This window comes from Callospermophilus lateralis, unplaced genomic scaffold (assembly GCF_048772815.1).
Source record: "Callospermophilus lateralis isolate mCalLat2 unplaced genomic scaffold, mCalLat2.hap1 Scaffold_127, whole genome shotgun sequence".
Taxonomy (NCBI): Eukaryota; Metazoa; Chordata; class Mammalia; order Rodentia; family Sciuridae; genus Callospermophilus; species Callospermophilus lateralis.
Window position 1 is genome coordinate 823,147 of NW_027512450.1, and position 25,358 is coordinate 848,504.

General features: G+C 39.1%; 1 protein-coding gene across 1 annotated transcript in view; it reads left to right on the top strand.

Moving 5' to 3' along the window:
* Positions 1 to 24,931, top strand: part of LOC143387302 (NBAS subunit of NRZ tethering complex-like) — a 254,702-nt gene extending 229,771 nt beyond the window's left edge. The window contains 4 exon segments of the mRNA XM_077108062.1: positions 5,864 to 6,003; positions 10,020 to 10,164; positions 16,792 to 16,920; positions 24,536 to 24,931. Of these exon segments, the coding sequence (XP_076964177.1) occupies positions 5,864 to 6,003; positions 10,020 to 10,164; positions 16,792 to 16,920; positions 24,536 to 24,799 (678 nt within the window). The 3' untranslated portion in view covers positions 24,800 to 24,931.
* The last annotated feature ends 427 nt before the right edge of the window (positions 24,932 to 25,358 follow it).

Here is a 25,358-nt window from a genome sequence, read left to right on the forward strand (position 1 = left end):
CTGTGTAATAGTAATACATATTGTCATTAATGGTAATAACTAATAGTATTTATTGAGTGCTTTCTATGTGTCAGGCACTGGATTAAGTACTGCTGAGGCTGATTAAAAAAGTTGCTTATCAACAGCTTATGATGGGTTTTGGTATCAAAGTTTCCTTTCCCAGAAATTTTATTTAAATCCAGTGAAGACAGCAGACTACATTGTATACCTGAAACCTTACCAAAGGAGTCACTTGAATAGATGGGTACAGTGTTATGAGAGGTCAAATCTGTCACCTTTTCCTGATTCTGTAGTCTGTTGAAGCAGGAGTATTTTGTTATATTTTGAAGCACTGTATACAAAAAGTTCTCAGTCAAATTTCATTCTGATCATGAAAAGAATTGCATAGAATCAAGTATCATTAGGTAATCTCACAGAAGCCAGCTAATAGCTCACCAACTCTTACAAGATAATCACCATACAGTGATTAATATTGCTACTGCCAATAGTAGTCTTCTGAAGGTTTATGATTATTTTCTATTTATAAAGTACTTCTGTGTGCATTAATTCCTGTTTTATATTTGTAAATACCAGAAGGTTAAAAAAAAAAAAAGCCACTGTCAATTTCCGTAACAAGATGCAGATTTCAGGGGGGTTGCCTCAGTTTAAGATATTTGTGTTCACTTCTAGCAGCTACAGTGAAATTTAAGGTAATACTGTCTTTTACTGAGACTAGGTGACTTTGTTCTCTTTCAAGGACAGCAAGTCTGTGTCTGATAAGGAGACTGAAGCTACTTGACAAATTGACTTACAACAAAGGCTAAAGTCACCTAATTCAATGAGAAGAGAACCAACACTTTTTGAGAGACAAAAAGGAAAGAGATATTCTTATATTTGAGTCACATGAATTTTGCATTTTAAAGTTCCCTAGTATTCAGTTTAGTATCAGTATAGAGTAGTCACTAAATCCACAGGTACCCGTGAAATATTGGACATTTTCACCTCTAGGATTTTGTTTGGTATCACCAAGGCAAGGGCAGGGACAGGGTATTAAAAGCATGTTACCTTCCTGTTCACCCATCTCTTTGCTAGTTATTTTATTCCCATAACTGACTTCTTACTCACAAACATCATTTAAGTCTGTGCTATCTTTATCCCCTAAGCGTCAAAAAGGTTGGAAATATCTCCAAAGTGAAGATTTTCTGTCGTACTTTGACTTCATCATTATTTTTTGAAAGCTGCATATTTAATTAAATTGACCTTTTGTCATTTGTTTTCCAGGCTCTTTGGTGAGCTATGCTGAAGCATTTGACAGCCACCTAAAGTTAGTTTTCCCTCCACATTAAAGCATGACCCATAGTCATTTCACACTGTAGCTGTTTGTAGACTAGTGTTCTCTGCATCACTATATTTTATGAACTATACTTAGATGCTTGGAGTACATATTTTATGTGGAACATATTATATCCTAGAACAGGGAAGCTATTATTCTTTCCTAGGTCTGTATCCAAGATGAACCAGTGCCTTGTTTTCAAGTATTTTGGGGAGTTTGATTTCCCATGATATGCATACTTACTGATCACATGCTCTCTTAAGTTCTGTGAGCCTCTGAGAACCATTGGATTTAACCTTTGTGGTCTCAGGGCAGTTCTTCCTTCCCTATTTTTTTTTTTCCTAGATAACTTGTCAGTTTTATGACACAGTGATTTCTTCAACCTAAGTTGTTTTTCTAACTGTTAATGAGCAACATTACTAGATATAGTGTGCAAATACATTGGGCCACAGCTATCTTCTAGAAAGCAAGTAGGAATGCATCATTATTTTTATGCAAAAATAAATGTGTATTAACCATTTGCTATGCTCCTTCTCTACTGGCCACTAGGATTTAATCATAGTTAAGATATTTAATATTTGGAGGCATATTTATTAAAATTAGAAAATACAGAAGTACCCCATATGTTTACTATTTTAACATTCTTCTTAAGGACCTAAGTCAATTCAATGAAAAATAGGATTGGTAACTTTTCATAAAAGCAAAATTGCCCTTGTTGAGTTGCATATTGTTCTAATTTCTAGAAAGTCCAAGGTAAATACTAAAAATGACTAGAATGAATAAAGAAATTATATTAAAAGTTCTAATACATAATAAAAGAATATGTATAACAACACACACACACACACACACACACACACACACACGAAGTTTGCTCTTAGAAGCCCTTGGGAACTTATAGTTCAGTAGGAGTCTATTAAATAAGCCTACTTACACTTAGTGTATCATTTTCATAAATAAATTTTAGAGTAAATATTGCTATTCAAAGGAAAATATATTAATACTTTCATTATGTAGAAAACTATGTTAAGGAATCTTCATTTAATACTCTTTTCTACAGAAAAGAATTTAACTGTGTTAAGATAGTTTTGGACTCATTCTCGATGGGATGATTACAAAAATCAAAAAGCTATTGGCAGACAGTTTTTCATGAATTTCTCACACTTTTGCAAGTCTGAGCCAGAGGAACTGTCTGTGTCCTAGTCTGACTTTTCAAAACCGTTTGTACAGCAGAGAGCCTCGGAAGGTAGAGGTGGTATCTCCCTGGAGGCATAAGGTCACCATGCTTGCTGTGTAGCGTCAGTCATTTTCCTCAGCTTGTCCTTCTGCAGAAACACAGCCCACTGTATGTGTCTGTGTCCCTATCTCTACACCACTTGTGGGAATTGGAAAAGAGGCATAAGTAATGTTGATAGACTAGATACTCCTATTGCTATAATGACAGTCTTTACAGTGGCCTAGAAGTCTCTTGACCTATGGCAAATCATTTTGTTAGCTCAACAGAAGAATAAAGAATTCATAGTTGTCAAAGGCTCTCATTTCTCAATGGATGTCCTTCAAAATTATCTCCAGGTTCTTGATTCAAATGACCGTTAACAAAGCACAGAGAGAAGGAGCTCTCCCCAGCCTTGTTCATGTGCATTTAAGCATGAACTGACTTAGACTCTGAATGGGGCTGGTGTGGTAGAGAAGTTGTACAGAAACTTTAAGTCAGACATCTCTTATTTGCTTTAAGCCAGGGAGGTAGGCCATCTCTCTTATGCTTTATGACCTGATAACAAACGGCTTTAGTTAAGATTTCAATGTGGAGGCAGGAAGTCAGAGCAAATGCTGGGAGGCCACCAGCGTGCAGTGCAGGGAATGATTATCAAGTATCCAGCACAATGCTTGATATGTTCCATGCTTTATCTCGTTAAGTTTTCCTGTGGTCATGTGAAAAGATTGTCCCCTTACCCTGACATGTTGTCTTTGAGAATCAAGACTCATATATACATGGAGTCACTAGTTAGTGAATAGTTGAGTAGAAATTCAAACATACCACCCCTCCTGCAGTCCATTTCTGAATGTATAGAATGAATTCCAGATAGAATGTACTGTATGAATTGTATTGAATGAGATAGAGTAAATATATTGAAAGTGCTGAATGAGGTCCAAAGAAGGGACTCTAGTAAAATCATGTAGCTAATCATTTCTACAGATGTACAGATGTAATATCAGTAAATCTGCCATGTGTAGCCTTTCTTTAAGTGACTTTCCTGTTGGCAACATTTTCTTTTTAAATTTTCTATATATTTCCAATAACCAAAAACTTATGGCACATCTATATGTATTTAATATCATTTATGCTAAATTATTTTATAAATTAAAAGTTCTTTTTTTTGTAATTATGTCTGTTTATTCATTCATTGACTCAGTAAGTACCTGTTGTATAAGAGGCTTTGTTTTAAGTAATAGGGATAAAGCACTGAACAAAAAATGGTTTCTGCTTTCAAGGCACTAACATGCTTTTGCAGGAAGAAAACAGAGTAAATATATGTCATGTAGTTATAAATGGTGAAAAGCTGGGCCTAGGTCATTCTCCTCTAGGGAAGGCAGTCTAGCAAGGCCTTTGCTACTAGGGCAGTGTTTGAAAGAAACAGTGTTTGAGCGACTCTACTGGCTGAAGGAAGAATGTGCCAGGGGAAACAGCTCAAAGTCTCTGAGGTGGAAGCATGCCTGATGTTGTGCCAGGAATCTCAGCGAGGCCTATGGCTGGAGTCAGATCAGGTGCATGTCTTGAGTTTGAAATTAAAAAAAAAAAAACACAAACTTCATAAATAGGTAAGATAATAGTACCAACCTCCCACTTGGAAGACTAGCTTCAGTAATTTAAAGCTTACCGAGTTCTCTAGTTTCAAGAGATCCTGGTCTGACTATAATTCTCTTTTAATTCTGTCACTTGCTGGCCCTGTTTCCAGGACAGTTGACCCCATTTCCTCCTCTGTAAAGTGAGCTTACTAATGCCTGTGCTGTCCTCCGCATAAAACTATTGGGAGGGACGAGTGACTTACTGTATTATGAAATTATTTTTTAAAATGGCGCATTGCTCTTGGGTGACTGTTCCACAGAAGAATGGCATGGGGCTTGAAGGCAGTTTGTGAAGTATCTGGCAGGTCACTGTGTGAGCCAGGCTTCCCATAGTGATTACCAACTGTTCATAGTACAATTAATGTTTGTGAAAAGTGGAGAATTTGTGGTGTGACATTTTGATATGACTTCTTGGGATCAGAGCCAGAATGGCCATTAAATTAAATGTTTTGGAAACATGCATTAGTGCAGACAATTTAGCAAATATACAGGTAACATCTATTCTCATTATCATTTCAAGGTATCATCTGAATGTGTACACAAATTATGAATTCACTGTGTGCTTAAATACAGAGGATCTGTGCTGAGAGGCCAAAAAAATGGGAAAACAGATTTGTCTTACTTTTATGCTTATGGCCATTTTAACTAGAAACAGCAAATATTTTTTTCCACAGAGGCACTAGAAGCATGATATGCTTTAGGCCTGCCTCAATATAAAAGAAAAATCATTCAGTTATTCAGTGAAAAAGAAAAAAAAATGAGTGTTGTATATTTGACAGAGACTTCTTTTGCATTAGAAATGGAGATGTGAATGAAGGATGTTTTTTCTTGGTTTTAATGTATAGCAAAAGCATATTCTGACAAAAACACCCTAGTAAAATCTCTAATTTGAAATTTACTAGACAACACATAGGCTTACAGTTTTCAAGTGGAAATTAGAAATTAATTTTGAATATTTTAAACTTTAGAAACTTAATGTGGAGTATGGTGAAATAAAACATTTTCAAAGGAAACAATTCCATATTTTAACATGTTAAATGCCAGTGTACTAGTTATGTGGAAATCTACTTTGGATTTATTTGGGTAAATTAAGTTTAAAAAAAAACCTTCCTGAAATCTTGTAGTATAATTATTTGAAATTTTAAATATGATTTTAATATAATTATTTGAAATTAAGGCATAGAGCTTTTGAAGATTGGGTACTACTAGTCAGTTTTTCATTATGATAATGAAATTCCTGAGGCAGGCTAACTTTATAAGGAAGAGAAGTTTATTTAGCTGATAGTTATGGAGGTTCAAAAGCATGACAGTGGCAGTGGTTCACTCTGACACGGGCCTTCTCAGTTGTGTCACATAGTGGGAGCCCGTGTGTGAGGGGAGATCACATCGTCAATGGAAGCTGGGAGAGACAAGGTCCTCCCAAGTCATACCCCCAGTGATCTTGGAACCATTAGGCCCCATCTCCCAGTGTTTCCTACTATCTAGCATCACTGCACAGACATCAGGCTCCCAACATATGAACAGACATTTGAGTGACAACACCCAAACCATAGTAGTTTGTTTTGTTTTTGGATGTTGTTGAATTTTCCCTAAGTACATTATAAAAATTTTCAAGTGTTTAATCAAAGTAATCAAATTTGAATTCTTCTATAAACCAGTTAAGTAGCTTTGCCATTAGTTTCAAGTGTGTATTTCTACTTCCAGGTAGACATAGCTGATGTTGAGAATGAAGAGAACCGGTACTCTCTATTCATGGAACTCTTGGCATCTAGTCAGCATGAGGTGGAATTTCAGCACTTGGTTTTGCTCTTGCAAGCCTGGCCACCTATGGAAAGTGAAAATAGGTAAGTATTGCAGTTAGCCTAATTAGAGGTCTTTGGTCTAGACTACATTTCTGAAAATGTAGCATCTCTAAAGAGCCAGTGAAAGAATATAAGTATGTTCCCCTTATTTGAGGGGTGTGCATTCCATGACCTACAGGGCTTCCTGAACCTTTGGACACCACTGAACTCTATGTGGTCCATGTTTTTCCTGTACATACATACACACACACACAAAGTTTAATGCTGTTTCCATCTTAACTAAGCACTCATCATGCACTGTGAGTTGCATCTTAAGTTCAACAATGAAACTAGCATGAATTTATTTTCCTTATTCAAAACTTCACAGTTAAAAGATACGTTCTTAACCATAGTTCTTACTGCCTCAGCACATGGGATTTTTTTCTCATGAAATTCAGAACTTTCCATTAGTCACTTAAAGAAGACACTGTGAACCTTCTGTTTGGCACATCCAGATTCCCAGAATCACTGCTCTTGAACTTTGGGGACATTATTAAGTGAAATAGGGATTGTTTGAACACAGGTACAGAGATACTTGGATGGTTGATCTATTAACAGAGATGTTAAATGGCTAATGGAAGAATATTATATACAACATGGATACACTGGATAAGTATGCAATTTAAAACTTATGAATTATATAATCTGGCATTTTCCATTTAGTATTTGTAGCTGACCATGAGTAACTGAAACCTTAGAAAGCAAAATTGGAAAAGGAAGGTGTGTGTGTGTAATCAATATTTGCCTTCTAAGGTCATTAGCATTGGTTTTGAAATACTGCAATGTCTTTCCATTTCTCCTTGCTCCTACACCCACTTTTTCTTACACATTTTCTTCAAAAGTTTCAGACTGTGCTGGATAAACATATCCAATTTATGATGTCAACACAATAACTTTGTTTCCAGTGTTTTGTTCCAGAGAATTTGTTGCCTATCTTTTGACACAGCATTGTAAGCTCCATGTGGGTTAAATGAATCATTCCCACTTGTTGGGGTTGCACACCATTATGTACAATTTACATAAGTTATCAATCATTCACACAGACCTACAAAGGAAGGTGATGTTAGCTGATTTTGCAGGTAAAGGAATAGTAGCTCAGAACTTAAATAATATCAGGCATCACAGAGCTAATAAGTGGAGGAGACTCAGTTGTACCTAATATCTGGCTTCCTTTTCTGCTTATGTTTCTTCTGTTTCCTGCTGGGCTGACAGCTGCTGCTTTCATCGGCATGGGTTGCTTCTCCAGTCCCTGTGCTAGCAGCCACAAACCAACCGCCCCCCGCCCCCGCCTTTTTTGGAAGAAGTGGCCAGATTTCCTCTGATTGCACATGCTGGCTGTCAGGAGCCACAGTATCTCATTGGTGAGGCCCAGCCTGCTTGGATGCCGTTTGCTCCAGGTCTGAGTTTGTTCCCTAAGCTCTGCCCCAGGCCAGTGCCCATCTCCATGTGTAAGAAGTTAAGGACGTCCTCCTGAAGATAACATCATTTTTGTAATCAGTTTAGAACTGAAAGAACATCTGAAGAAGACTCTTTATGTGAACCCAAAGATGAGACTATTAGGAATTTCTGAAGCAAACCAATGAGAGAAGTGTTCCTATTTTGGTTTGATTTTTTAACCAAACGTTTTCAGAAAGAAAAAGGTGTTTCTCGGATCCTGTCATCTGTGGCTAGTGGCATGCTGGCTTGCAGCCTTCAAGAACAGGTTTCTACCTGTACTGTTTGAGCTCTGTGTTGTAGACTCTTCCAGCTCATCATGAAATCTCCAGTGCCTTTGTGACAGTGGATTCTCTTGGCAGAGCTGGGGGTATGTTAAAGAATAGGTCTTGAGTCCAGCTCTCTTTAGTGGGACCTGGAATCTGTTTCTGAACAAACTTCTGGTGAGCACTTAATGTGAAGCAGGCCCAGAGCCCACTGATTGGATTGTCAGTAATGCTTCAATCTTTAGAAAATTATTAGAGTTCATTTGTAGATTTCCTCATACCCTCATTTCTGAACTCTAAATGTGACATGACTATTAGATAAGTTAATTATCTGTTTTTTTGGTTTCTTTTACTTTTAGAACATTAAAATGACATTTAAAGTCATTCACTTGGCCAAGTCATTCACTTGGTTCATTTTATGTGAACTCAAAGCAACTTCACTTAAAACATGTATTGCATTTATAACATTTACAAGCATTTATATACAAGAACTATTAGTTTTATAATATATTGTTACTTTTGAAGTCTCCTGTGAAATAATTTTTAAACTGCTATCCTGTACATGACAGCTACTTTATTATATCATTACAATGAGGACAAAGCATTAAGCAACCTGTGTACCCTTTAAAAGTATTTTCCCTCCAATCAAATTTTGACTTTAGCACTTCTAAAATAGCCAAAAAAAGAAGGAAGATGGTGTAAGAATGACTGTATGTTGCAAGTCAATGCAATAAAGACTATAAGTTAAAGAATTTGCTTGATCTACATGACAGCTAGTTTACTAATATAAATTGAGTATCTCTTGGCTGAAATGCTTGGGACTAAAAGAATTTCAAATTTTTGAATATTTAAATATACATAATGTGAATTCATTTAGGTTTCATCTACACCCTACACAAAGTCTTAAAAACACCTATGCACAGTGTTTTTAATGTGCCTAGATTTTGATGGCAACCTGTCACATGAGATCAGGAATGGAATTTTCCACCTTCGTGCATCTTGTCCAATCTAAAAAAGTGCCATATTTTGGAGAGTATTTTGAATTGGGAGATTTTGGGTTAGGGCTGATCAGCCTGTATCAACTTTGGTTTGGGGTTTTAGTCCCTTACAGGAAAATACAGTGCTCAGGGAAAATATACCAGATTTGTACTTCTGGAAGATTCATAGTTTTTCACCCACTATATTACAACTAGCTGGTGAAAGTGTTTTGATCCTTTGTTGTCAAAGCCATATTGACCATGGGTCCATTGTCCTGGCAGATTAGCGTTCTTACTCTAAGAGGTAGTCCAGTAGAGAAAGGCCCCAGACCTCTGAGGAGGAGAGTGGTGGTATATCCTTTAGTTTAGCAAGACTCCTCAGCCCATCAGGAGCGCTCTCTGAGCTCTTTGTATCTTGAGGTAAGTAGTATTCTTTGTCCTCAGAGATTGTTAGTTTGAGCTGACACACCAATGCTGCCAAAGGCTAGTGTTGTAGGTCCCCTTATCACTATTGAACTTGAAACTGTTTTCAGCAGGCAAGAACTAGACTTCCTTCAAGGGAAGGCCCACGCCTGCTTGTTGAACATCTAGAACCTAGTGCTTTGCTAAGGAGACAACAGACTCTTAATAAATGATAAAGTACTTACCAACTCTAAACAGAGTCGGTACCCAGCTTCTGGCAATGTTTATATGAAACATGGAATAGTGGCAGCCAGAGAAGGAAAAGAAAAGGCAAACCATGTTCTAAATACAAGAAAGCAACATGAAGTACAAAGCACACCACATACTATCTGTTGCTCTTCAGTCAAGCTCCTGAGCTGACTCCATTGCAGTATAGTAACAACAGGATCAGCAGGAGCCAGGAGCAGCCTAGTGAATATTAAAGTGTGCTTGCTAGTAAGAGTAATGCCACAGTAACATACTTCATTCATTAAATAAAGAACTCTGCCAGGAAAACATTAAATTGCTTTTCACTAGAAAATAACAGGCCCAAAAGAGTTGGGCAACTTCCCCAGAACCATGCAGCTGGGTTAAGAGTATTAAATAACTTCTCAGAGTTACCCAGGAAATAAGTCAAGGGGGCTGGCTTCAAAGCTCAGGCCTTTCTACACCATCCTCTGTTCCCATGCTCCTGTGCTATTTGTTGTTGCCACAGCAAGCTGTTTCCGCCTTCACACGCTGTCTTCTCTACAAGATCGCATCGAAGGAACTTATCTAGTTTCTGATTGTAGTCTGCCATTAGCATTTTATTTCATAAAGTGGAATTTCTTTTCTGTTTTAAAGTCTCCTACCGCAATTTTGAGAGCTCTAATTTCCAGTGCTTTGACTCTTCCTCCATTAGAACCAGTATAACCAGTAATCCATGGATGAGACTAGCTACAGAAATGCTGACCAGATGTACAGTGGACAACAAGGAGGAGCTGGGGAATGAAGTTTTGAAGATCTGTCGCTCTTTATATGGCACCAAGCATATGCTGCCGGCAGAGGTGAGTAGGTGTTTCAAATGGATTCCCCAAGGATCCTTTCTCTTATCAAAACTCTTTATTCTAAGCAACACCAGTGACTGTACCTGAGGAACATTTAGCTTGTGCCATTGCTGGTAGAAGCCCATAATTTGTAATGGATCTAATGAAGAAGAGCAATGCTAAAACGATGTTTAGGAGTGGTTTTATCTTCCTCAGAGCTCTGAAGCAGTATTCCTTTTGCAAGTCCCAGAGTGTAACCCAGTTCTAGTTCTAGTTCTCTCTGGATGCCCTTTATGTCTAACACAAGTTTGTGTTCTGAGGAGGTCACAGTAGCTCATGTGTTACCTGTTTGAACTGGGTCGGTTGTAAAGTGGTAATAAGCTCTAGCAATTTCCTTGACCGGTAACAAATAACCACTCTGAATTTTACATACCTCTTGACATAAAATTGAAACAAGATTTTATAACTATAATATTTATTCTATGACATGGTAAAAAAACTAGCCATTTTGACCTTTGTTCTCTATTTAATCTCATGATTTGACTCTCACAGACAATAAATATATATGTATAATATATATTATATGTACTAATATATTAGTCTATTGTAACATATTATTCATGTAACATAGTATGTATTATACATATAGTACATATTATATTAATGTATGTAAACATACTTAGATGTGTATATGTAAGCACTTAGTACATTCTATTAATTGCAGCCTCCTTCCATGAATACTAACTCAGCAGCATATTTGAGCAATTTACATGTCTTAAATTTAAGCATTTAGATAATGGCATTAAATTGATTAATTGGTTTTAAGTTTCTACCACATAGAACATAAAGTTGAAAATAAAATTGTAGATAACATCCTCATTGTAATCACTCAAGGAAACTATTCTTATTATGAATGCACATTTAATGAATTGTTTTCCAAGTGAGAGAATGGATAAGCATTTTTTGATTGAATTTTAAAATATTTTATCCATTTAAGGAAGTCGTCCAACCAGCAGAATGACAAAATTATTCTGTGAAATATTTAAAATACCAACCTGAAAAACAGCATCCCCTTACCCCAGATGAGTATGATTTGGGCTTTGTACCATGACCCACTGATTCTAGCTGCTTACTGACTTGTGATACTCTTTGCTGTATTGTGAACACCTGTAAGATGGGACCTGTGACTGAATGTCTCTGTGTCCCCAGGGCAGGGTTCAGCCCTGCATAGAGTGGGGCTCAACACAGTTTATTATCTACACCAGGGCAAGAGTACGTGAATAATATGGGTTTCCCCTTCACTTTAATGTACGCTAAGATTAAGCATTGTCAGACCAGGACCAAATGCCAGAAGTGTCCCGCTGTCAGTTCTGCTGAGGGAAGAACATTATTTAGGATCTAGAGTTATTGTCTGACAAGCTACGGGTAATGGTCATAACCAATGTTTACTAGCACTCAAGAGTTTCACTTAAACATCTCTTTCAACCTTCAACACAGCCTGTAAGGGGGTCCTTATCTCCACTGATAGCTGATGGAACACAGACTCTGAGGTCAAGGGTCACTTCAACTTCCTCAGTTGTATATAGCTCTTCAGACCAAGTCTCTGTTGAATGCTCAAAAAAAAGACTATTTTCAGATAAGCCGTTGTTGCAACATTTGTGATACGTTGCAAGTGCATGTCTGCCCTTGTATAAGTGCGTATCTGCAGTTGTATAAGCTTTTATTGTTAGTTTTTTCTTGTCCATATACTTTTTTCAGTAATGGCTCATAAGAAGCTAGCATCTAAACTTATTAATGGTTGAGAGGTAAGATTATTAGGATCTCTCCCATTGCCTAGAAGAGTTTGTGTTTTTAAATATCTTTATTGGTTTGGTTTTACCATTAACTTTTCTAGGCAAAGAATATAAGCTAGCTGATGATGTGACTACTGAATCTTTGACCTTGACATCATCCACTGGCCAGGTAATTAAAGCTCAGTTGCAAATGTACATTATCTGTTAGCCACCTAGGAATAGGTAACAGATGTGCATGGGTGTCCATTGTAGTAGTAAATCTTGTTCATATGACATTTATATTTTAGGTAAATGTTCTTGGACATCAAAGAAAATAGGTCACAAGTTGTGTTTTTTTTTTTTTAACCAAAAAATAAGACTTAGTGGTTCAATGAGAAGTTAAATACCTGTGATGATTCGGTGCTTGATCTGCGTGTACAGCCAGGTTGAGGTACTTGGAAAAGTAGAATAATACATTATATCAGTGCTACTGATTGATCTCAGGATCTCCAGTCAGTGATTCCTACATGCTTTTTAGAGGTCACAATAGAAGCACAGCACCTAGAGCACGTTTTTCTACAGTCCTCCTCTCACCACTTCACAGAAAGGGCTCTCCTTGCTCTCCACAGAACTGGGCACGCCACACATGCAGAGCAAAAGGGGGCCTAGGGATGCACCAGGCTGCCCTGTTCACAGGGACCTCAGCACTACCTACAGTCTTCTCCACACCTTGTTTTCTGGTCTCAGAAAATCTCAGAGGGACTCTAGTTCTGTCTCTTCCATGGTGTTCCCAGGCTGTGAGGAGACTTGAACTGAGACCACCTGTGCACTGCTTCACACACAGCACTCACTACCATCCATAAGGCCTTAATTTTCTTGGGGTGGAAGAGGTAGTAGATTAAAACCCACCTCAGAGTAGATTATTGACTTCTGTGCTCCAGTTGAATGAAATGAAAGATAATTATTAAAGGAGTTCTGTTGCCTCGGTGACTTTTCTTCATTTTTTTGTGCTGCTTCAGTTTCTTTCTCTTAATTGGTCACATTTATAGATTTTTCTTCCCCTCATGTGCCTTGATTACAGGAAGTTTGCCAGTGGTATATACTGCTCTTGTCAATGGCTCAATGTGCTCACATATGAATTAAAAATGTTACTAAAGAAGCACTATTATTGCAAAGTGGAATTCTCTTGTTTATTTTACCACACCTGGAGGTCATGTAGCTTAATTTCAGAGTTTCATAATACTTTATATCACTATAGTAAATCATCATCATCCATGACTCATTTTTTAAAACCATAACCCTGGTTAATGGAATGTGTGTGCCCAGTTGTTTACTAGGGGGCTCTTAAAGTGGATTCACCCATTTTCTTCATTCCTATTTCCCATCCCATGAAAAGCTCTCATATTTATAGATTTGTTTTTCTCCATGACTCTTCAGAATGCCTTTTTGTGGTTCCCTGCTATTATGGCAGTAATGGTTTTCCTGATGGATAATACTACCAGCAAGATATAATCACTGTTCCTTGCAGGTCACATGTGTCCTACAATCTTGAAAGTTATAGATCTTTCTTAGCTTGTATCCATGGCAATATATGAAGCATTAAGAATGGAGGATGTAAAGAATAAGAAATTGGCATGAATCAGGTTCTTGGCATTTGCACATCTAAAATTCCAAGTTCCAGCTATTTATGACTGACCCTGAAGGTCCATGATTTCACTGAGGCACAGCATGAATTAGAGTCACAGATGCTTACAGGCTGTTGTGTGGGAGTATGTCACCCAGCTAATGAGCAAACCCGGCTAACCCCCAGCTTCAGAATCTCAAGTATGATTGTTCTCCCTCATGGTTGAGCCACTTTGGATAATACCAGGAGCTTGATTTTTAGAATCTGATGACATTCAAGTTATTTAACCTTTCTATACTCTGCTTGCCTCATCTGATTAGTGGGACTGACACAGTACCTACCTCAGAGGATTTGAGGAGAAAACTAAATGAAATGATGCATAAGTAGAGTTCAGTTCAGAGCAGCTGCATTCCCATGTGGAGACATAGACCAAGAGGCATCAGCAGTAGCCTAGTGGTCAAGCTCCAAAGCCAGTGTAATCTGAGAAGCTCTAGAGGACAGGAAACTAAGGCCTCTGGAATTCCCAACTGGCCCAGATGCAGTACATAATCACAAGTGTAATCACCTAGGCCTACAGAACCAGCAGGAGCAGGGGCTGCTGTAGAGGAACACAGCTCATTCCAGGTCTTGTTGGAGAGTAAGTACTACAAGCAACCTTGCGGCCCCAGAGCAATGATTAGTAGGTATGACATACCCTCTGGGCCTGTGCAGTTGATCCTTGCACTTCTCGTACCGCATGCTCCCACTGCTGACTTAGTCTCTGGCTGTGCAATACCTTTTGATTCTAGATACCTGAGACCATCAGGGTTGTGTGAGGTAAAAAGGAATATTGGTGCACCAGTCTATCTTCTCTGATCACCATCAGGCCACAGGAACCATGTCCTAGTATATCACACTAGATCAAAGTCTTTGGGGAGAAGAAATGCCCAGGATTATGAACTGGCCCTGAGCCATGCCCACCTAATCCTCTTCATTCAAGCCTCTCTCTTGTGATGGTCTGTGTCATGATGTTCTAACAACTTGGAACTGTAAAGGTGTTGAATTAAGTGTTTTGTGGTTTTCTTGGCTGCTTTGGCCTTTCTTGCATTCCCCAAATCCCTTTGTAAATCTCAATAAATGCCCCATTTGCAGTGCCCCTGAAAATATACAACAAACATAGAAGACAGAAGTATTTGGCCAATAACTTTTAATTAAGAGATCAAGCATTCTCAATGGCTCACATAAACTAAGTTCCTCCCTTCAAGGGTCCTTGCCTGGCTGTGTGCCAACTATGCATTATGCTTGTTCAGAAGAGCATACAGGTTATTTCATAAAATTTGTCATTAAAGCTAAGGTCAGTCAAGTGTTATGCTTAGTCTAAACATCATAACTTGCTGAGAAATGATTTTTTCTCATTACTAATAACTTATTGAGTAAGCAAATATGAGTGTTAGGCAAGAGGATTGTATACAAGTATTTTTAAGTATGGTATGTGCCAAACATGTTTGGAATATGAGAAGAAAAAATATTCTTGCCAACACCTGGCAGTTGTTCCATTCAATATGGTAGCCACTGGTGACTTGTGAACATTACAATTAAAACTTAAGGTGCTGGATTTCTAATTTTACTTATATGCACTAGTTTTATCTCTCTAATGTGGCTCATGGCTTATGGCTATGGTATTGGAGGGTGCTAATACATAATGGCTCCACCTTCCCAGAGAGGTCCCTGGACCGTATTCCTTCTGGGCTGTGCAGACAGTGAATGCTGCTGAAACCTGAGAAAAGGAGAACCAGGTCACAAGAAGCAAGTGGGACAAGGAAGTCAGGCCAGAGTCATATTTGGGAGTTTATGCTTCATCCTCCTAGATATTTTCTGCATCCCAGATGAAAAACATTCTGTTTGGCCCAGATGCTTGCAAGACTCCTCTGTGTGGTGTGTTCTGTAAGCACGCCTAGTGCTTTTCTGAATTAGAATCTGTGATGCTTGAAGTGTACATTTTACAAACAGCTATGCTGCTGTATTGACTGTTGTCACACCAGTTTGTAGAACACAGCCTTCTACTCTGAAATGTGAAGGCCTGACCCCAATTCCTAGGAGAGACCTTCTGGGTAAAGGAGAGGAAGAAGGGAAAGAAAAAAAAAAGACCTACAGTGTGTGGAATTCCAGTGGAGAACTTTATTCTAACTGTTAACTGGAGCTTCTTTGTGTCATTTTATCTTCACTCTATTATAATGTAAAGGAATTGTGAAAACATACATTTGAATTTTTCTCTGATCTGCTACTGTTTGAGTAGCACAGGGGAAAGATCAGTCCCCAGAGGGTAGTGATCCTCCATTCTTTTCTTGAAACAGCCATGCTATAGTATGATGGGGCTGTGCTCATTGTCTGGTCGTTGGTCCAAGAGTTTGATTTTTTTTATGTTACAGCTATCACCAGGGCACTGAAGGTAGCCAGCTCAGCAGGACAAAACAGCTTGCAGATTTTTTAAAAATTCGTTTATATTTTGTTTTATACATTATACTTTTGTTACTTCATTGTAAAGAATTATCATTTGTTACCTTGTTTAAAACCTGTTTTCTCATGACGGGTCCAATAAAAAGCTGAGAATACAATTCAGACACACCTTCATAGGGCCACAGTTTTATTTTTATGCACCACAGATAGGATAATTTTCATGGAATGTCTTAGTTATACTAAAGATTCACTTTACCTCAACTTTAGAATTAGAAATCATTTAAATTTTTTTCTGATATTCTTTGTTTAAGTGTATGACAACTAGACATCATTAAGCACAACTAGATATCAGTAAGCACTGATCTCTCTCTCTCACACACACACCAAAAAGTACAAAGTAGATATAAATGTCCCCATTCTACTTGGAAGGAAACTAACCTGAGTTTAGGAGAATAAATTATAGTACTAGATTCATATGATGAGTACCATGCAGCCATTAAAAGCTATGTTGTCCTGTGCTTTCTTAATTAATTTTATAGTTTAAAAGCTATGTTGTAGACAAATATAACAGATTGGAAGGATGATCACAGTTTACATGGAGTGAGTGAAGCAGATACCAACTCCGATATTCAGTATGGTCCTGTGTGTATTTTGTGCATGTTCTCCCTTACCTGCTCCCTCCCCCTCTCACTCCTTCCCTTCTCTACACCTCTCTTTCTCCCTCTCTTATAGCAAAAGGGTGGAAAGAGGCATCCAGAGTAGCAGAGGGCTAGGAAATGATCCATGAATCATGCTCACCTGTTCCTATGCTTCCAGGGCATAAAGGAGCTGAGCCTGCTTCTGCTGCGTCAGTCCCTCCTGCTCCCATCTCTGAAACTTCTCCTTGAGACCCAAGATGACAATCTGCATGCCATGGGCCTAGAGCAAATCTCAACTGTCAGCAAGGTATGCCCAGTTGAATTTACTATTTGTCTTTGTTTTGTAGAAATGAATTGGCACTTATAAACAGTAACCACGGTTAACTTAAAATTACTTTACCTACAGTATTCTCTCACTAGAGAGCTGTGTCTGTTCTGTTCAGTCCATTTGTATTTGTTTCACAAATGTTTACTGAGCCCCGCCTGTGAACCAGACTCTGGGTGCTGAGAATACAAAGACAAGTCAGAAAGCTGTTTTTGTAGAGAAGTGGTATATTAATCTCATGGACCAGCAGACCTTTCTTGACACTTGGAATTTGGGGGCAGGAAACTTCTAGCATCCAATGGATATTCCATCCCTGGGTATGTGTTTGGTTAGCTGCTAATGAAAGGTGAGTTTCCCGTAGTATTTACTGTCACCTTCTGAAATCTCAAACTCTTTTCCTCTGGCAACCTGAGCTGCCTCTGAAGCAGCCTTGTGGCTTGAAGATAGAGATCCTGAAGCTCAAGTCTTAGGATTCCTTCCTCAGACTTTGTTATCATGATTAAAGAAGCTTTCTCTTCCTTTTTAAAATTTACACTTTACAAGGGCTGGGGTTGTGGCTCAGTAGTAGAGCGCTTGTCTAGCAAGGTCCTGGGTTCGCTCCTCAGCACCACATAAAAATAAATTAATAAAGATATCATGTCCAACTACAATTAAAAAATAAATATACAAAAATTTACACTTTACAATTAGATAGCTCAGGGTCATGTTTTAACAAGCTATGTTGTTTCTGAAACCCTTGTTTACAGAGATCACTTTCATTTGAACTGTGTGTGTACACATGCATACTTTGACACATATATAATTTCACTATGCATGGATATGTATATAATATATAACATATTTTATACACATTGAATCTTTTTATGTGTATAAAATATATTTTTAAACAAAAATGTGCCAGGATATCCTCTGAAGACCAGAGAGGGAAAGAGAAAGCTAGATCAGAGGTATGTTTGCCACCGAAGACAATAAAGAGATTGATAAAATTATACCATAGATATAAAATTTTATTAATGACAAAGGCTATAGAAAGTTATGTAAATGGTTATAGAAAGTAGAATATCGTTGTATTTGGAAACATTCCTTATGAACAAAATGAGAGAATTCCAGTGTCTTTAGTCACTAAGCTGTATTTTCAAAGTCAGCAAAGGTTTGGGAATGCCTCTATTGTCACTGATAATCAGTCCTGACTGAAGTAAGGAATAAGGGGCTGTCTGTTGGTAGCCCCATTTGCCTATCTGCACATAAGTTTGGAAATTCATATGAAATTGAGAATTATAGTGAGTTTATCATAGCCTGTTTTTTCTTTAAATGCAAGAAATCAAGAAGCAGAGCAAACTGAAGGACGTCAGGCTGCATGTTTTCAGAGCCTTTCCCTCTCCCTACCAGCGCCCTGCCGGTCTCTGTCCAGGTACTCTCACTGGCCTCTTGGAGAGCAGGACAGTGGTGGAGTACACGTTGCCTTCCCATCCTTATCCTCTGTGGAGCTCTCCTGGTGCACTCCCGATTCCATAGGCCAGTGGATCCATTTTCATTTTAAAGATTCTTTTTCTCAAACTCATTTGGTCAGAACTAAAACTAGAACAGGATTCTAAACTGCTAGCTAACCTGCTTGCACAGCTCCCCTTCCCCCACACAGTGACTATCAAAATTAAAAACTAAATGGACCTCTATGGCACTTGAGCAGTTTTTACATGGCACCGGTAGACCTCACAATACTTTGATCTGAACTTATATGCTGCATGGTGGGTGCTGAGACTTGTGGTTTTGAAACTAATCTGCAAACTGTGGCTATAGATTACCTGAAGTTGTCATAATAGCATAAAACCTCAGTACTCTTGGGACACAAAAATCAAAGTCACAGGTATAAATTGCTGAAAGATATCACTCACTACCATGGGACCCTTACTTTTAGGAATTCTATAATGAGACATAACTAATTTCTGTACACTAAGTTGAGTGTTCATGATAAACTAGCCCCTTTGTGCCCTTAAAATGTGTTTAACAAAAAAAGCTAAGTATCTTTAGACTTTTACATCCTCCAGAGAGCCGAACTTTTGCAGTGCTTCCCATTTTTTAAAATATCTTTCAACTTTTTACTTTAAGATAATTTTAAATTCCATTCAATGGGAAGAACTATTACAGTGAGGTCTCCTAACATTCCTCACCCAGTTTCCCCAATGGTAAAGTCTTGCATAGCTCTAATATAATTTTATGATCAGGATATTGATATTGATACTGTATCAACCTTCTTGGAATTTCACTGGTTTTGTCACATGTGAATTCATGTGTCTACCACTGTAGTCACAATTCAGAACATTCCTTCACAAGGATGCCTCAGACTGTCCTTCATAGCCTCAGCCACTTTCACCTGCCCTGCCTCCCAGATAGACCTTGGCAACTACTGATCTGTTCTTCATCTCTGTAATTTTGTCATTTCAAGAATGCTGTATAAATGAAATATGAAATTACTATAATTTGTCATTGCTCTCCCAACACCATTAAAGGGTCATGTTATACTTTTCTAAAAGAAGAGTTTCTGTGGGCATTTTTGCAGGACTCTTGGCTAGCTATTTTTAAATCATCTTTGGTATTGTAGTGAAAAACCTAAAACTTTTCTTTTTTAGTTTTTATTTTACTATGCACTATGTCCATTAGCAGGGGGATGGAGTTCATCAACAACTTTAGTTTCTCCCTTATTGGTTATTGACGGTAGCTCCTGTGGACATTAAAAGAAACAACATCTGGCAAAGGGACTCCTCTGATAGCAATTGGTCTAGTACAGTGCACAAGTGCAAAGACTCCCTCTCTTGTTCGCTGATAGTGTGTGTTATTTCGCTGTTCATTATCAGATGCTGACAGCTTTATAGGTGTTTGCAGTTACAAGGATGATGCTTAAGTGCTGATGCCAGAGGTTGTACTGGCTTTTCCTCCAATAGCAGGATTCATTTCTTCCTCTAAGCTTTTCTGAAATTGCAACACCTCTGGTGAAATTGCTCAACACCTCTGTTGTTGAGCTCGTAACCTTTTACAGATGACCAACAGTCTCTTTCCTGGGCCAGAAATGCAGAGTCCTTCTTAAAGATGATATTGTCAGTGAATAGTTAAAACCCTGTGTAGTATCGACTGCTGGATTCCCTGCACCAGTCTCCGTAAGACTGAGAGTGCACCTTTAAGACCTTGTTCTCTCCAAGCTGAGTGCCCCTGCTGGAGTGTTCAAAACTCGCCTCTAGAATAGCCTCTCTTCAGGTGGAAGTCTCTCAGCTCATTCCATCAAAGTAAACTCCTCCAGTTTTGTAATAGTTTTGTGTACAGAAAATGTTCCAATTTCATAATTCCAAATGTGCAATGGCTTCTTCTTTCCGCTGCCACCTCCTCTTTGGTGCTGCTCAATGTCTACCCCACCCCATGTCCAGGGTCGATCCTGGACTCCTGCCATGCCTAGTAATTCATGGAGTTAGAAAGGGAGTGTCACAGCACAATCATGAACACCTCATGCAAGGTCTCTCCCTGATGCCAATGATAATTCCCTCTTTCAAGTTTCATCACTTTGCCAGGCATCATGATAGAATCATTTCTATCTTAGTGATTCTTATTCACTTCATCTTCTTAATAATCCTATAAGAAGATATTATTTTAATTTCACAGATGAGAACTAAGAGGTCACAAAGCTAGTGAGCAGCCAGAGCTGAAATCCAAATCCCAGACCTAATGTTCATCATTCTTAACCATACGCTTCTACTGAACTGGGAGAGCTGGTTACATTGGAAAAGGAATCTAGAATCCAGGAATCACTAGAGAAATGGGACTGTGGAAAGCACCTTGAAGAATGTAAGACAGTGCTGAAAAAAACGGGAACAGGGTTGCCCCGTGGTTTGCCCAGGCAGGCCTCCTTTGTCATCCTACTCCCTCACCCAGGCTCTGCTGAGCCACTCCAGGGGTTGGGTGACTGCCACCTTCTGGGAGTTCTGTGCTGTTTTGGGTAGAGCTCATTGCACCTCTTTATCTCAAGCATGTTGACTTTAGTCCTGCTCTGGGGAGATGCCCAGAATTAGCAAGATGCTTCCTCCAATGGCAGACCTTCATGTATTTCATGAATATGATTCCTCCCCCTCAGATCTTGCTGTGAAGGCATCAAGAACCTGCCACTATTATTTATGATGATGCCAGTGTCTAGGTTGGAGGAAGAACCTTAATACAATCAGAAAAGCATCTGTGAATTGACACATACAACCAAGAAACCTTCTTTTCTTTGATGCTGCTCCTCCTTTTCCCAATTTCCAGCTAGCATCTCCCTGACAGGACTCTCTTCCTCACTGGAATGCCCCCCTTGGAGCTGCCTTCTCCAGCCCAGCTATGGCTTACACATTTTCTTTTCTGCCTTGGTGTACTGTGACAGCAGGAAGATTGGGTTGGGGTCTTAACAACCTTTCCTGGAATCTGCTTAGTCATTTGGTGTTAACCCTAGCATCAGTTGGACTACTTCTAATTGTGTCCACACCAAGCTGAGCAAAAGTGATCCAAGTGATGCAAACAACCAGGCAAGTTCTTTCCTATATGTTTCGCAGATACCTATTGGTCTCAGACTTACCTCTTTAATGACTGTTCTTTCTGCTCTTAGAGGCGGTTTTCTCAGGCATGTCTGTCATTTAAACAGGATCCTAGCAAAACCCATTACTTTCACCCACTATCATCCATCCTCACCTCTGCTCCCTCTTCTTGAAGAATGAAGCTCTGCATTCATTCTGCGCAGAGGTCTCGGTGGGTCTTTCCAGTGATAGGCAGCTAGCAAACTCCTTAGGTTAAGCATTTCAACCATAAACAGCACTGGTGGTTGGTTGATCTCCTTGGTGTGAACAGGTGTATCTAGCCCCTGCATGCCCAGCCTGGATCTGTGTGAAGTGAGCAATTAGTAGGGCATCATATCATCATCCCTGTGCTTAAAGGCATTGTCTTTTGCAGGGACTGCCATATGAAATAACACAAAATAAATAATAAATAAGGTAGCGAGGAGGTGGATACGTGCACAGGACTACCAAACCAGAGCTGTCAAGCCCAGCTTCAGGTTGTGGTCCCAGAGATGGTCAAGGTTGGATTTTCAAAGATTTTCTTCCTCTTGTGGTTAGAACATAAGCCAGGTGATGTGTCCTAAGTGGTTTCGGAAGAAGTGCACTATTAAATGTCATGCCAGGAGTGGAGCTGATGGCATGCTGAGAAAATAAAATCTGAATATTGTATTCAAATAAATACAAAAAATTATCTGCAGGCATTTTTTTATTCCAAGTATACACAAGGGTTTTATGCTTTTCTGCCATTGTAGTTGATATTTTTAATAACTTTTATTAAGTGATAGTATATGTAAAAATAAGACAAATATTTTTCCTTAAAGTAAACAGTGAAATAATAACAAATAATCTTCTTCAAAGTAATTGAAATGAGGCCCTGCATGCATTATGCTACTGGGATTTCGGTTTACCTCATTACTGTAATTACTCTTAGCTTGATGTGAATCCATAAAATCAAAGATTTTAATTCAGAGAAGGTTCATTACCTATTGTTGAAAGAGGAATTAAGCAGATAACATTTTAATGGCTTGGAAGACAGTAGTGCTTTGTGCTTTAATAGATTTCTTTCCCAAGACCTGCAAAGTTTCATTTATTAAAAACTAATTGCTGACACACAAAGACCCTAACATCTCTAACAGAGATGGCCAGCGATTCCTCGTCTTGTGATTTACAAATCCTTACCCCTTCAGAACAGCCTTCATTCCTGGTTGGTTTGACTGTAATAACTTCAGCTATTTACTGAGATGGAGCTCTGCCCCAGGCATTGTGCTAGGCACTTAAAAGTGCCTCTTATCTCTGAGCCTTACCATCAGTCTATTTTCTCATGTGGAGACTGAACCCAGAGAGATTGTCCTTAACAAGGTCACACAGCAGTTCAGCAAAGGAACCAGGATCAAAAGTCTGTCTTTTCACACTTCCAAACTGTCTCTCACTCTAATTCAGGGTTTATTTGATCAGGGGAATTAAATCAACTAATCCTTCTGGACTTGTCTCGTACTTAAACTTCCAGAGTCCAAAAATGACAGGCTGTGTTGTCTCCCTCCAGCCCTTAAAGCACCAGTTAATCCAACGTTAAGGACATGTGGTTTTCCACAGATCATATACCAAAGTCAACTCCTGATTAGTTTGAGTTAACCACTTAAAAGTCAGAAAAAATACATATGTATTTTTACATGTTAATGTACATGTTAGTATAACTGAAATATATATATATATAATCAGTTCCTTTGAAGAATTACAACTTGTGCTTTAAAGTAACAGAAAAAGTCATAAAGCAATAGATTCTTTTCTGATAATATAAAAATGTGAAACTCCTATAAACAAAATGTAACCAAAACAGAATTGTATTTAACAGACTAAGGTATTCATTATGACTAAAACCTGGAGCTTGGCCAAAAGAAAATGTCATCATGAAAGTGTCATTGGAGCTGATGTGGGCTGGAGTGGAATGTTCCCTAGGTTGTAGAGAAGACACTGTGTATGGTGGGTGATAACTTGTCCTTGTACTTAAGTCTTGCAGCAATCAGTCTGCTCATCTTCAGGCCTTGCCTTCTGGGACAACAGATGCAGGAAGAGCACATTGTATATGGTTTTATAGTATAGTTGGCCTACACATTAGTTAATTGGTTTTGAAATGCCATATCATTTTTGAGGTTCCTACAGTCAAAATTAATTAAAACGGAAACATTAAGAAAAGCCTGTCACGAGGCTGTTTTGTGACACTAGTGTAAATGAGAATTTCTGATATGGGTAAGAAACTTCATTTCTTACAAAAATATGGACAATAATATAAAACAGAAAAATACAAACTAATTATCAAAGCTGTGGAAAACTACATGTAGATTAAGAAGATAAGACCAGGGAGAGAGCTAGTGTGGCCACAGAGCCTCTGAACACTTACTTAAAAAGTAGGTTGAAAAGGGCTTCTTAGAGCAAGAACAGTTTAAAACCCCCTATTGGATGTCCTGTTCATGTCATTGGGTTGCAAGATGGATTCTTGATGTGGTAGAGAAAAGGTCTTGTTCTGAAAAGATTATTTTCATGTAGATCTATACTCATTAAGAGAATTGGGTGAACAAATGTAGCCCTGATGGGAGTACACATGAGATGGTCAGCGTGGGTGTCCAGAGCACAGGCTTAACACCTAAATTCCTTATGTGTAAAACTGACAAGGAAAAGTGCCAGTTTCACGGGGTCGGATTGGGAGGACTCAGAGAGGTGATGTTTGTGCAATATTTAGCACAGCTTTTGGCACTCAGTATATGCTGATGTAGCGATGAGTCAAGCAGGGTTCTTGGTGTGTGGTAATGTCTCCTTAAGTTGAAAGGAAACCATGTCCATCATCCCCCCCTCTGTGACCTCCAAGATGTTCTGTCCTATGTGCATCTCTTGGAGCAGGTGCTGTTAAGCCCAGGCAAAGGTAGTATAACCGTGAAGGCAAAAGGAAGCGGAGTGGCCCAGTGGAGCGGGCAAGGCTCTGCGGGGAGAGGTTCCGCATGCCCACTCACATTCTGCTGTCGTCTTTTTTGAAGGTGAATGTCTCCAACTGTGACCAAGAGCTTCTTTCCCTGCTCCTGGACGCTGGACTGTTGGTGAAGTGTGTCTCCACTCCCTTCTATCCACACCTCATCCGCCACCTCCAGCAAGGGCACTGGGATGCGGAGGAGCAGGCTAAACACCTGTGGCAGGCCGGCCACGAAGCTGAAGCGGGCTCTCTCCTCCTGGCCGCCAGGGGGATTCATCCAGCCCTGAGAACTTTCAGCACAGCCCTTGGTGCCGGGCAGCACTGGATGTAACACGCCTTCCCTGGCCCTCCTCTGGGGACAGAGAACATCAGAGCTGAGCACTGTTCCCAGGGCAACATGAGCAACACCTGATTGTCTCAGTGATGTCAACAAATTTCAAATAAAGCTGTATATAAATGGTGACCAGCCTGCCATTTTAACCTTTTTTCTTTGTTCTGCTAAGTGATCAACATCGTCTCCTATTGACTGCCTCTTTTTTCCTTTTTTTTTTTTTTTTGTAAGCTACCTTTTCCTGGGTAGAATGCCTTTAGCAAGGTATCTAAAACTGTGGTTCAGGAAGTTGACCGTGGCGGTGGGTTGCATGAGAAAGGGAGCGAGGCTGAGGAGCGGCCACTGTTGGGATCAGGTGCCACGGATGGAGGAAGAATGGACATGGATTCAAGGCTGGTTGGTTCTGTGACCTTGGCAAAGTGTTCTACCTCTCCGAACCTTTAGTCTGTCATGTGTAAGAATAGGGTTATTTATCCCACAAAGTTGTTGAGTTTCATGCGAGGTTGTGTGGGTGAGTTTCTGTCAGATAAACAGGGGGGCCCAAGAAGTGTGAGCTCTG